This window comes from Triticum urartu, chromosome 2, assembly GCF_003073215.2.
Source record: "Triticum urartu cultivar G1812 chromosome 2, Tu2.1, whole genome shotgun sequence".
In the NCBI taxonomy this organism is placed as follows: Eukaryota; Viridiplantae; Streptophyta; class Magnoliopsida; order Poales; family Poaceae; genus Triticum; species Triticum urartu.
In genome coordinates this window covers 128,285,699-128,296,758 of record NC_053023.1, presented here as the reverse complement: position 1 = coordinate 128,296,758, position 11,060 = coordinate 128,285,699, and the positions used below count along the sequence as shown (strand labels likewise).

At 43.4% G+C, this 11,060-nt stretch overlaps 1 protein-coding gene across 2 annotated transcripts; it reads left to right on the top strand.

Moving 5' to 3' along the window:
- Positions 1-1,183: 1,183 nt before the first annotated feature.
- Positions 1,184-10,040, top strand: LOC125536325 (exportin-T). Of its 2 annotated transcripts, none has more exons than XM_048699521.1 (15): positions 1,184-2,950; positions 3,032-3,127; positions 3,235-3,324; positions 3,411-3,515; positions 3,721-3,780; positions 3,985-4,047; positions 4,129-4,224; positions 4,823-4,987; positions 5,775-5,948; positions 6,086-6,151; positions 6,266-6,364; positions 7,587-7,733; positions 8,936-9,089; positions 9,188-9,237; positions 9,645-10,040. In XM_048699521.1, exons 1-13 carry the CDS (start codon positions 1,259-1,261, stop codon positions 9,023-9,025), a joined length of 2,943 nt encoding a protein of 980 aa, XP_048555478.1. In that variant the 5' UTR covers positions 1,184-1,258; the 3' UTR covers positions 9,026-9,089; positions 9,188-9,237; positions 9,645-10,040. The 2 variants fall into 2 exon arrangements, with proteins under 2 accessions (XP_048555478.1, XP_048555476.1); XM_048699519.1 differs by having other exon boundaries at positions 9,618-10,040.
- The last annotated feature ends 1,020 nt before the right edge of the window (positions 10,041-11,060 follow it).

The following is an 11,060-nucleotide window of genomic DNA, read 5'->3' as shown; positions in this document are numbered from 1 at the left end:
GTGTGTCTTTGTTCCATCTCTCAGATGGAAGAATGTATTTCGGGGAGGAGATCTCATAACCAAACATGCTAGCTCATCGGGAGAATAATCATGGACATAACCCCCTTCCAATTTTGTTCATGTTACTTTGTCACCGTGACCCATCTGGGGCATCTAGAGTCTAGACTACTTATGGACTTTTAGGCGGAAAGTGTTCTGAATGGTTTCAATGCATTATTCGTGATGAGGTTACTGACCCAAGGCTCACTCGAGTAGATCCTCTAGATAAACATGTAGGCTACAAAGACAAAATGGTAGACGAACCTTTTGGTGGTTTCTCTCACGGATCAGGAGTGCCTGTAGGATTTGGGCCGGACATTGATCCCAACTGTCGTCACTATTAATAGTGCGATCTTCTTATGACATAGCATAATGTCTTTTACCAAGAGCACCCGCAACATTGTCCCAGGAGGGGTTGTTGAGAGTGTCTTGTTTTGCATGGCGCATATCGAAAACCGACAAGCGAAATGTCATGATAGGATCATTACCTGTTAATGAATGCTTGTGCAACAGACCTTCCTATTGATTTATTATAATGCTCATCTAATACACTAGATGACTTGGAAGGAGGGAAATATGGCACATGAAGCGGGTACCAACAACAGTTATATATACCGAGCACACTATAAATGCCCTAGCAATACACATTCCACGAGATGCCCCCAATGTGTTGTACTAAAGAATTGAGAAATTATCTAATTCATCAAAAAAATTATGCTCGCCAATATTTATCGGCATCCACCTAGGCACGTCAACAAAGCACAACATTTTAAAAAAGAAATAAAACTTTTGTTGAAATTATATCATCAAATATAGAAATAAAGAAGAAGAGATTAAAAAAAATAGAAACAAAAAACCCTAACAACAACTAAGAGAACCCAAAATGAGAAATAATTTTTTATGACATTATTACATCATCAAATATGGAAAAAAAGAAGAAGAGAAGGAAAAAAATAAAGAGAAACGAAAAACCCTAACAACAACTAAGAGAACCCAAAATCAGCCCATAAACCCATAAATCCGGCAAGGCAAACCCAAAATAGTGAGAAGAAAAGCAACCCCCGTCTCAACAACTCGGCAGCAAGGAAGGGAAAGGAAGGAGCAAAGCAAACCCTCCCGTCGTCCCCCCCTCCGCCGTTATATTAACCCCACCTCCGCCTCCGCCCCCCTCTCTCTCCCCCCGTCTCCGCCCCCTCCACTCAGATTCCTCCGCGCCTCCATGGACGACCTCGAGCAGGCCATCCTGCTCGCCTCCGACTCCCCCGCCGCGGCCTCCGCCTCCCCGGCCGTCCGCGAGGAGGCGCTCGCCTTCTGCGCCCGCGCCCGCGACGAGTCTCCGCCCTCCTCGCTCCTCCGCCTCTGCCTCTCCGGCCTCGCCTCCTCGCCCCACGCGCACGTCCACTTCTGGTGCCTCCAGTCCCTCCACGACGCGCTCCTCCGCCGCCGCATCGCCCTCCCCGACGACCTCGCCCTGCTCCGCTCCTCCCTCCTCTCCCTCGCCTCCGCCTCCAACGCCGCCTCCCCGCCCTTCCTCCGCAACAAGCTCGCCCAGCTCGTAGCCCTCCTCGTCCGCCTCGACTACCCGCATGTCTACCCCTCCTACTTCCTCGACCTCCTCCCGCCCTCGCCGCCGCAGTCGGGCCCCACGGACATGTTCGCCCGCGTCCTCATCTCCCTGGACGACGACCTGCTCTCCCAGGACTACCCTCGCAACGCCGACGAGACCGCCGACGCCTGCAGGGTCAAGGACGCCATGCGAGCGCAGTGCGTGCCCCAGATCGCCCGCCACTGGCACGACGCCGCCGCCACTCTTGGTGCGGCCGACCCTCCCACTGCCGCCGTAGCCCTTGATGCGGCGCGCAGGTGCATCTCCTGGATCGATGTTGCGCTGGTCGCCAATGATGTGTTTGTTCCTCTTCTATTTGACATTGCCCTGTCCCCTGCAAGTGCTGCCCCTCTTGCCGCGGCGGCGGTGGGGTGTCTCTCTGCCGTGGCTGCAAAGAGGATGGATGCAAGGGCGAAGGTGGCGTTGCTCAGGTCACTCTTGTCTGCACAGCAGGGGCTTGGTAGCCCAGACAGTGGGTTAAAGATGGCATCTTTGGTGACGACTTATGCTGTGGAGGCTCTTGCCTGTTATCGCAAGCTTGGCCCTAGCGATGCCGATGGAGCCGCGGCATTGGAAATGCTCGAAGAGGTGCTACCAGCTGTATTTTCGGCAGCAGAAAGCTGCTATGAGGAGGATGTTGATTCTGGTTCCGTGCTTGAGTTCTTAGCTGGCTACGTCAGTACGATGAAGGCTCCATCTGAGAAGCAGCTGGGGCACTTGGGGCGGATCTTAGAGGTGGTGCGGCAGCAAATGACATATGACCCAGTTTACAGGGTGCATCTTGATGTGCTCGACAAGATCGGGAAGGAGGAGGAGGACATGATGGCGGAGCAACGGAAGGATTTAGTGGCATTGTTCCGCAACATTTGTCGGGTAGCGCCAGCTGCCACACAGCAGTTCATAAAGGGGTTGATTGTGACGGCGCTCTCATCCGCAGAAGCTACCGTTGAGGATGTTGAGGTCACTCTTACTCTTTTGTACCGGCTCGGGGAAGCAGTGAGTGAGGAGGAGATCCGTACTGGGTCTGGGCTGCTCGGGGAGCTTGTGCCCATGCTTCTTTCTGCGAGATTTTCGTGCCACTCACACCGCTTAGTTGCATTGGTGTATCTTGAGACAGTTACACGCTACATCAAGTTCATGCAAGAGAATGTACAGTATGTGCCACACCTTCTTGCTGCATTCTTGGATGAGCGTGGCATACACCATCAGAATTCCCATGTGAGCCGCCGTGCGGGATACTTGTTCATGAAAGCTGTCAAGTTGTTGAAGGCAAAGCTAGTCCCTTACTTGGATACCATTTTGCAGGTATTTCCTTGCCCGTTTTTTAGATACACACACCATCTAGTTTATTGTGCTAGATCTGAGGCTGTTTTGTTTGTGAGTTAGAGCTTGGAAGATGTCCTAGGACAATTCACTTCTATGGACTGGGCAAATAAAGAGGCAAAGCTCTCCAGCTCAGAGGATGGCAGCCAGATTTTTGAGGTGCATTGTCCATCTGTCTCTATAGCATAACTTGGCTTGCACCTAGCTGTTTATGTTCTTTAATTGGAATACTGAACTTGGACCACTGGCATGATTTCTTATTGCAGGCTGTGGGGTTGTTGATCGGTATTGAAGAGGTATCACCAGAGAAGCAGGTTCAGTGCTTGACAGCTTTGCTGAATCCTCTCTGTCATCAGGTGATTGTTTCCCTTCTGTCCAATATGATAGCTCTAGTTCTATAGGAGAGAGGGAACTTACTGGGTTAAGTGAAAATCAATTCCAGATCGAGTCGCTTGTTATGGGTGCCAAAGCACAAGGACTTGAAGAATCATCCCCGAGAGCTACAAGTCTTCTACAGATTGTTGTTGCATTGAATATGGTTACCAAGGTATGCTTTACATTTGCACCTAAGAAGAAATGATCAATAGGACAATCCTGTATTCTGTGGGGTAGTATACTGAGCCATGTCTGGTATTTTTTCTTCCGTGTTCTGGTCATATTTTCTAATCTAGTTCTGATTTACTCTCCTGTAAATTTCTAGTTCTGTACATGTGTATCACATCCTTACTTAATTCGGCTGTTGTCTTTTCTAGGGCTTTAATGAACGCCTCGTGATGATAAGTAGGCCAACAATCGGTGTAATGTTAAAAAAGGTAAATTCTATCATTCTTTACTTCCACGTTTTCACTTAATCTTTTGCGTGGTGATGTTTGCTTGTTGTTAAGTAGCATATGCAAGTGGCTGGTGAAGAGGACATTTGCCAAGTCCTTGATTACTCTGCATCAATAAGCAACATATCCATGATCTTTGTTTTACTCTTCTTCTGATGCGATATTTTCTTACCACTTTGTCTTCAGACCCTTGATGTTGTTCTACAACTCCTTGTTTCATTTCCTAATGTGAGGCCCCTGCGATCAAAGGTAAATCTGAACCTGTTTCTTTAAGATCCTCTTTAGTTCACTGTTTGGATGATTAACCACTTCAAACTCATGCAAATGTAGGTCATATCCTTTCTGCACCGCATGATTGAGATATTAGGAATCTCGGTGCTTCCATGTATTCCGATCGCACTAAGACAATTGCTGGTTCATAACGAGGTATTTGTTTTTTTGCTTATGTTAATTTGAATTTACCCTTCTTGGTTCTTCGTTTGCTATCCCTGCTGATGTGTGTAGTACCTGCAGCACTTAGGTTTCTTTTCTCAGTAACAGTTCCTTCTGCAGTATTTCTTTGAGGGAAAAGGGTAGGAGAAGGATCCTACTGTATATATGCAGAAAATATAATACAAAAACATGTTCTTTATATCTGTTGAAAAGGAAACGAAATCATGCCAAACACAGCAATGTAGGACTGTAGGAAGAATTCATTCTGCTCCCAAAACTTATAAGAGATCTCGGTAGTGAATATGCAATGTCCATGAATGGATTTGTATGTATAACCACTTGAGTCGTGCTCCTCGTTTCTTGAATGGAAAAAGAATATTAAATGCCTCTTCTCAGTTACTCCCGTTTCTTGGATATACTTAGCACAAATTTCTTTCTGGTACCCGTCGAACTTCATACTAGCTGCATATTATTATTACTTCGAGCAACCTTCTGTCACTTGTGTACTCTTTTATTAAAAAGATAGGCTTCCTGCAGCTAAAATTATGTTGCTCCATCTGGGCTGCTCACATCATTATTTGTTTCCATACAGGCAAAAGATATGGTCGATTTCCTTGTATTGGTAAACCAAATAATATGCAAGTTTAATTCTTCAGCAAGTGGCATACTGGAGGATGTCTTTCCTACTATTGCAAGTCGTTTGTCTGTGATACTGTCACAAGATGCCTTTTCTACTGGTCCTGCAGGCAATACCGAGGTAAAGTTAATCACATCTGTAAACAATAGCTTAAGTTATTTTCATGTTTAGTAGCTTCCTGTTCTTGTATTCGTCTCTGTGATCCTAGAATGCTAAATGCTAGTTCCTCCATCCCAAAATAAATGTCTCAACTTTAGTACATCGTACTTTACTAGTGCCTTCTAGATCTAAATGTATTGGATTGATAGGCATATACACGTACCACATGAACCTCTTTGTTACCCGTGTGTCATACTTCCTTTCTTTGTTTCTTTCTGATGGTGCAACTCCAGCTAACCTCTGGCAAAACTATCTACTGACATCGAAAAGCTTTTCAGTACTGCCCATCTTAGTCATTATACTCGGTGGCATTACCTTAAGTGGCCATATACCACTTAACTCAATATCTTTCGTTTTGTAAGCATTTGGATCTTGCAGTATTTGATAGTTTGTCGTGTGCTTGGGCTTGGGCTTTCGGGCAACCCACCCCAGGGGTTCTGATTAAGGGCGAGTGGTCCCCTTTGTCATTGGTCTTCACATGTTCCATTAAAGACATACATCCCTCTCTGTAAATTCCGCCTCTCTTTCTTTCTTGATGAATTGGTGGCGCTCCTGCTGGTTGCTCTCTTTATTGCAATAATGTAGTTGTATATGTCACCTCACCTTGTGTAGCTAGCTTTTGTCCCTGGCTAGTTTACTGCCCCCATCCATTAATTCTACCTACTTTCCTTGTTCTGGTAGGCGTCAATTGGGTTCTAGATGAATTACAGGCTTCCTTATATACTGTATTCATTTCTTACTGTTGCAGGAAATGCGTGAACTGCAAGAGCTGCAGAGGACATTATACACATTCCTCCATGGGATGGTTACACATGATTTGTCTGCAGTTCTCCTTGCTCCTACCTGTAGGCAGTATTTGGAAACCATAATGCAGTTACTCTTGTTTACTTCATGCAGTCATAAAGATATACTGCTCCGGAAGGTCAGGATTCTAGTTATCTTGATTTACAATATTTCTTTTTATTATAGCTATTTTCCCCTCCTTTTTTTCCTGCGATGAAATATAGCTATGTTCTCCACTTCCACTGTTCACTTACACCTTGATTATGGTTTTGTTAGGCGTGTGTGCAGATTTTTGTCAAACTTATAAAAGACTGGTGCACTACATCCAAAGCTGATGATAAGGTATTGCTGTGTTCACTCCGTGTGATCTTGCGCTGTTAAGTGTCTCTCTAGTACCTGGACAGTTGTATTACTCAAATCTCATGTGTTCCTGTTTTTACTTTCTTGTTTCATCAGCTTCCTGGCTTCCGAGTATTCATGATTGAGAAGTTTGCTACTGGTTGCTGTTTATACAGTGTCCTTGACAAATCATTTGATTTACGTGATGCAAATACGGTAATAATCTTGCAGCTTGCAATCCTTGTGTTTGTTGTGTTGAAAGTAAACTTTACATGATTATTTGGCTGTTTGTCCGGCTCTATCTGAACCTCAGTAAACTTAGTGACACCCATCTTAGTGGGAGCTATAGGCATCAAATTTTGTGAACACTGCAACTTCCAGTGGTGATAGTTACTTTGTATTATATTGCATTACTTGGTAAGTTAGATTTCTGACCGCCTACACCAGGTTTACTTGGTAAGTGGTGATAGTTAAATTTCGGATGACCACAGTTCCAAAGTAATATAAATTTCAACTTGTGCAGCATGATTATTTAGTCTGTTGTCCCGTAGTTCATATCAGCTTTCTTAAATATCCTGGGAATTTCACTCAAGAAAAATAAAATCTAGTTCTGTCATTGTAACGGAAATTCTAAACCTTACACTTAGTGTAATGTGGCTGTATGAAGCCTCTATTTCTGTGACGTTCCAGAGTGAAGAGTTGCATTAAGATCTTATTAGCCATATGCTGTTTTTAATCCATCCAATTTTGTAACTGAATCATCCTTAGAGATTACCCCACCATCTTGGGTCCTTCCCCTAGAGAGGACCGGGGTGGACGGATGTAGATGGGATTTTGAAAAATCCCAAGCGATATGTTCCAGAAAAGCGTAAGGCGATGGGATGTACCCTTACATATGAAATTTATATAATTTTAGTTCTCAGCTACACACTATATCAATTTGATCTTTGGCAAAAAAGAAAGTACATGTATCATTGCCCATAATCTGAAGCTAACCTGTTAAATTTTCTACTACTATGCAAGGGATTGTAGAACACTTACCTGGTCAGTTCCATTTTAACTGGGGAAAACTTTGTTTTTGCCACTCTAGCTTTTCCCTTAAACTGATCGAGTTGTACAAAACGAATTGCTGAGTTCGCCATCCTAGACAAGTGATTTTGTTGATTCATGATGATGATTGATAATTAGAGTGCGTGGAGTCAAAACTGAACATGTACTAATGCAGTTCAGACAGTTGTAGCTGTTAATCTGGAATCAATTGTAATGTGGGTTCCATAGAGCACCAGTATGTTTTGTTGAATTTCAGAATTCCGGTGTCGTCATTTTGCAGCAGTATTGTAGTTAAAATCTACATGCTGTTGCATGGTGATATATTGACCAATTTTTTATATCCAAAAGTACATGGTGATGTATTGACCAATTGGTTTATTTCTTCTAGCTTGTTGTCTTTGGTGAAATTGTGATGGCTCAGAAGGTTATGTATGAAAGATTCGGGGAGGACTTCATTGTAAATTTTGTAGCAAAAGCTCTTCCAGAAGCTCACTGCCCACCGGAGCTAGCTGAACAGTACTACCAAAAGTTACAGGTACAATCTTATCTTGACCTCATGTCATTTCTGGTTCCTAATCTATATTTATATCTATATAAATGTATGGTGGATCAGAGGAACCACCTTTGTTCTTAGGACTAGAAATTCTCTCGTGATTAAGAGAAAAAGAGTAGAATCTACAGCACACACAACTTATTATGTTGGAGCCAGATTATGATTGCCGATTTATCTATGTCAACATTATATCTATTACTCCCTCTGTAAACTTTTATAAGACCTCTTAGATCACTGCAAAAGTTTACAGAGGGAGTACATTAGTACAAGGGTACAACAAATACAACTTGTGCTTCAGTCACTGGCTTTACAGTGTACAGCAAATACGACTATATTCTCAATTGTAAACATATAAGTTGAGCGGGCAATTTTACCAGTTGCTGTAGTAATATCAGAATAGACATTGAAGTTACTATATGCAGACTCAAAAGGTTGAATCACTGTTCTCAAAAACTGAACCTACATGTCTGTGGACTATTTTTTCTACTGGACTATTGTCAGGTTGATGGATGTGCCATCAGTATGACGTTTAAGTTAGGAAACTGTTATTAGTATCATCTCTTAGGAAACAAAATGTAGTTGTATTCACACGGTGAGTATATACTACTCCCTCCGTCCCATAATATAAGATCGTTTCGCAAGCTTTTAGCTTGTGAAACGATCTTATATTATGGGACGGAGGGAGTAGCTCTTAACTTGTGACTTGAGAGAAATGGTGATGGATGAACTGTTGGATCTCAGGGCTATTCTGTTGCCTGGGGACGCTTTTTGGCCTGTGGGTTCCATAGCTGGTCTGGTTGGAGAGGATAGTTGGGGTTAGGGTCTTAGGTATTAGGGAAACTAGAGTTTATCTACCGTTTCCTTGAATCCCTGGTGTGCCAGTTTGTATCCAGTTAGAGTTGGTTCCACACAGCTCTAATTGGAGGGTTTAGTCATCTTTTGTTTGCCCTATTGCTTTGGGAAGGTTGCTTAATTGAGACTTGAAAGTAACATTGATTAGTCGATGACTCCCATCTTTTGTTTGTCCTATTACTCTGTGAGGGTTGTTTCTTTGTAATGTGGAATAATTATACATGCTGTCATGATTCATGAATACCTGATCTTATTTGTAGCATATTAAAGTCTTCACTTTGTAATAGAATATTTCTTGTTGTAATCAAAGTAGTTTTTTTTTTCTTCAACAGGGAAACGACATAAAGGCATTCAGGTCATTTTATCAATCACTTATCGAGAAAATAAGACAACAGCAGAATGGGAGTCTTGTGTTCAGATAGCATCATCCTATTCATTTTCAATCTGTTTGCCAGAAGACTCGTCAGCTGTATGATTTGAGTATAGGTAGTTATTTCTGACTTATTTACGTTGTTTTTTTTCTATCTATTTTGCCACTATTATTTCAATCCTAATTTCTTTGTTTAATTCATTAAAATTTGCAGGGTAGTTGTATCAGTGATGTATATAAAGCTACCATTTCTGAGATTAGAAGGTATTGTCTTGCCATTCACATAGTTATTTTTTCCTATCTATTATTATCTTGCTATGTATGTTCCATCTTTTTTGTATTCTTAAGAACTGTGCATCTTATCGGTCAATTCTTCCATTCTGATGGCTTAACGAACCTATAGAGATTTGTAAGAGCGGAAGTCCTGAATGCATTTATCATGAATTCCATAAACATGTCTTTCACCAAGCAGTGTAATGCGATGCATCCTTTTGAACTTTTGGTGGTAGTCTGTTTAAAGTTTTCATTATTTCCGTTCGCATCTTCGATAAACTAAATATTTATACGCACTTTCACCCACCATTCCTCATTTTAGTTGTGTGCTATCTGCATACAGTTTGAACTGGCCTTTTGTATGCTTGCAGATGTATAATGCGGGAACATTTTTACAGACCTGCCGTGGCGAAGTTGACTGTTCACCGCATGTCATCGGATGCAGGGAAGTATAACCCAAGAGTTTGTCATGAGAGAAGAAAAAAATACAGGGTTCCATTTATTCGTTTGGAGACTTCTCCCCAAAGTGAATTGGTTGTTTGTTCTCCTACCCGGGCTTGAAATTTTGTAAGGCAATCTCAGTGAGCTAAATAGCCGGGATTGAAAGAGTTGTGTGTGTGGGCCGTGTTTTTCCTGACAGAAAGTTGTCGCACCGCCTGTTGTCGTGTACCAAATTTTGTCTGAGCTTATGTGGTTGGTTTCCACCCCCATTTAGTTAGCTGGGGGTGCTGTACAGACTCTATAATGTTCACCTTATTCGCCCATCCGATGATCTAGTGACCGCAGTGGTATCACTCTGGTAGTACGCAAGGTTTGAGCTGCTGGATGTCTTCTCATCTCGAAGCGTGCAAATTAGAATATTTCCTCGCCTTGTTCCACCCGTCCTTTTTGAAGTTTCTGCAAATCTGAAGTTTCTTCCTTGTTCTGCCTATCCCTTTTTAGATTTTGGATCTTCGAAACAAAGAAGCCGCATGGTTTGATTCCGGGTCTTTGAAATAGAAGACTGCATTGTTGGTGTCTTGGTGACAACGATGTGGCCTCCTTCCCTGTCTTTGTCGAGTTACATCACCGTTAGGCAGAGTGCGCGCGTGCGTGTGTTTGGCTGGGATGGGATTGGGAAGGCCGACAAGAGGTTGGCATGGTCCGAGTCTCCGATCTTCTGGTCTTTGGCAAGGGAGTGGCCGTGAACAGTAATCCGTGCTGGAGACGGCTGTGGCCTGCTTTTATCATGTGCAACTATTGCCTTTGCAAATCTATTTGATTGCGCACAGTGGCTCATATGATTGTTGCCACAACACTGTTGCGAGTAGACTTGACAATCTTTTATCGCCATCGTGTGGAGCGCCGGCAGCTCAATGCAGCGTCCATGGCGTTCCCCCCTCTCGCCTTTCTTCCTCCTCCGCAGTGCCCCGCGACCCACTCTTTTTCCTCACTCCGCGGCCGTGCCTTGCGACCCACTCTCTTGCTTGCTCGGGCCGCCGTGCTCAGATGGCTGCGCCATGCTAAGCTCATCATCTGAATTCCTGGAATGTATAGAAGTGCATTACCAAGCGTTTGGAGAACTTTGGCGGTTCAAACAGAGTAGGAATTTTAGAATGCGTATTTAGAATTCTTTTCAGCCAAGGCAGCTCAAAGGCACGAGAGATAAGGAAAAACTGAAAAGCTTCTCAAACCAGAGTAGGAATTTTGTAATATTAGGGTTCCATGTCGAAATAGAGAAAAGGATGGTTTCCCTACATGTTGCTCCTAATCCTATGGTGGCTGTCAGACTCAGCGGTCTGAGGTCGCGTTCCTATCAGACTCTGGAAAGTCAG

What these genes read in the sequence shown, in the direction of transcription:
- LOC125536325 (XM_048699521.1), top strand. Translation starts at nt 1,259, where the DNA reads ATGGACGACCTCGAGCAGGCCATCCTGCTCGCCTCCGACTCCCCCGCC. An exon ending in TGAGGCCCCTGCGATCAAAG is followed by an intron (nt 4,048 to 4,128) that starts GTAAATCTGAAC and finishes ATGCAAATGTAG; the next exon opens with GTCATATCCTTTCTGCACCG. An exon ending in AAGATATACTGCTCCGGAAG is followed by an intron (nt 5,949 to 6,085) that starts GTCAGGATTCTA and finishes TGGTTTTGTTAG; the next exon opens with GCGTGTGTGCAGATTTTTGT.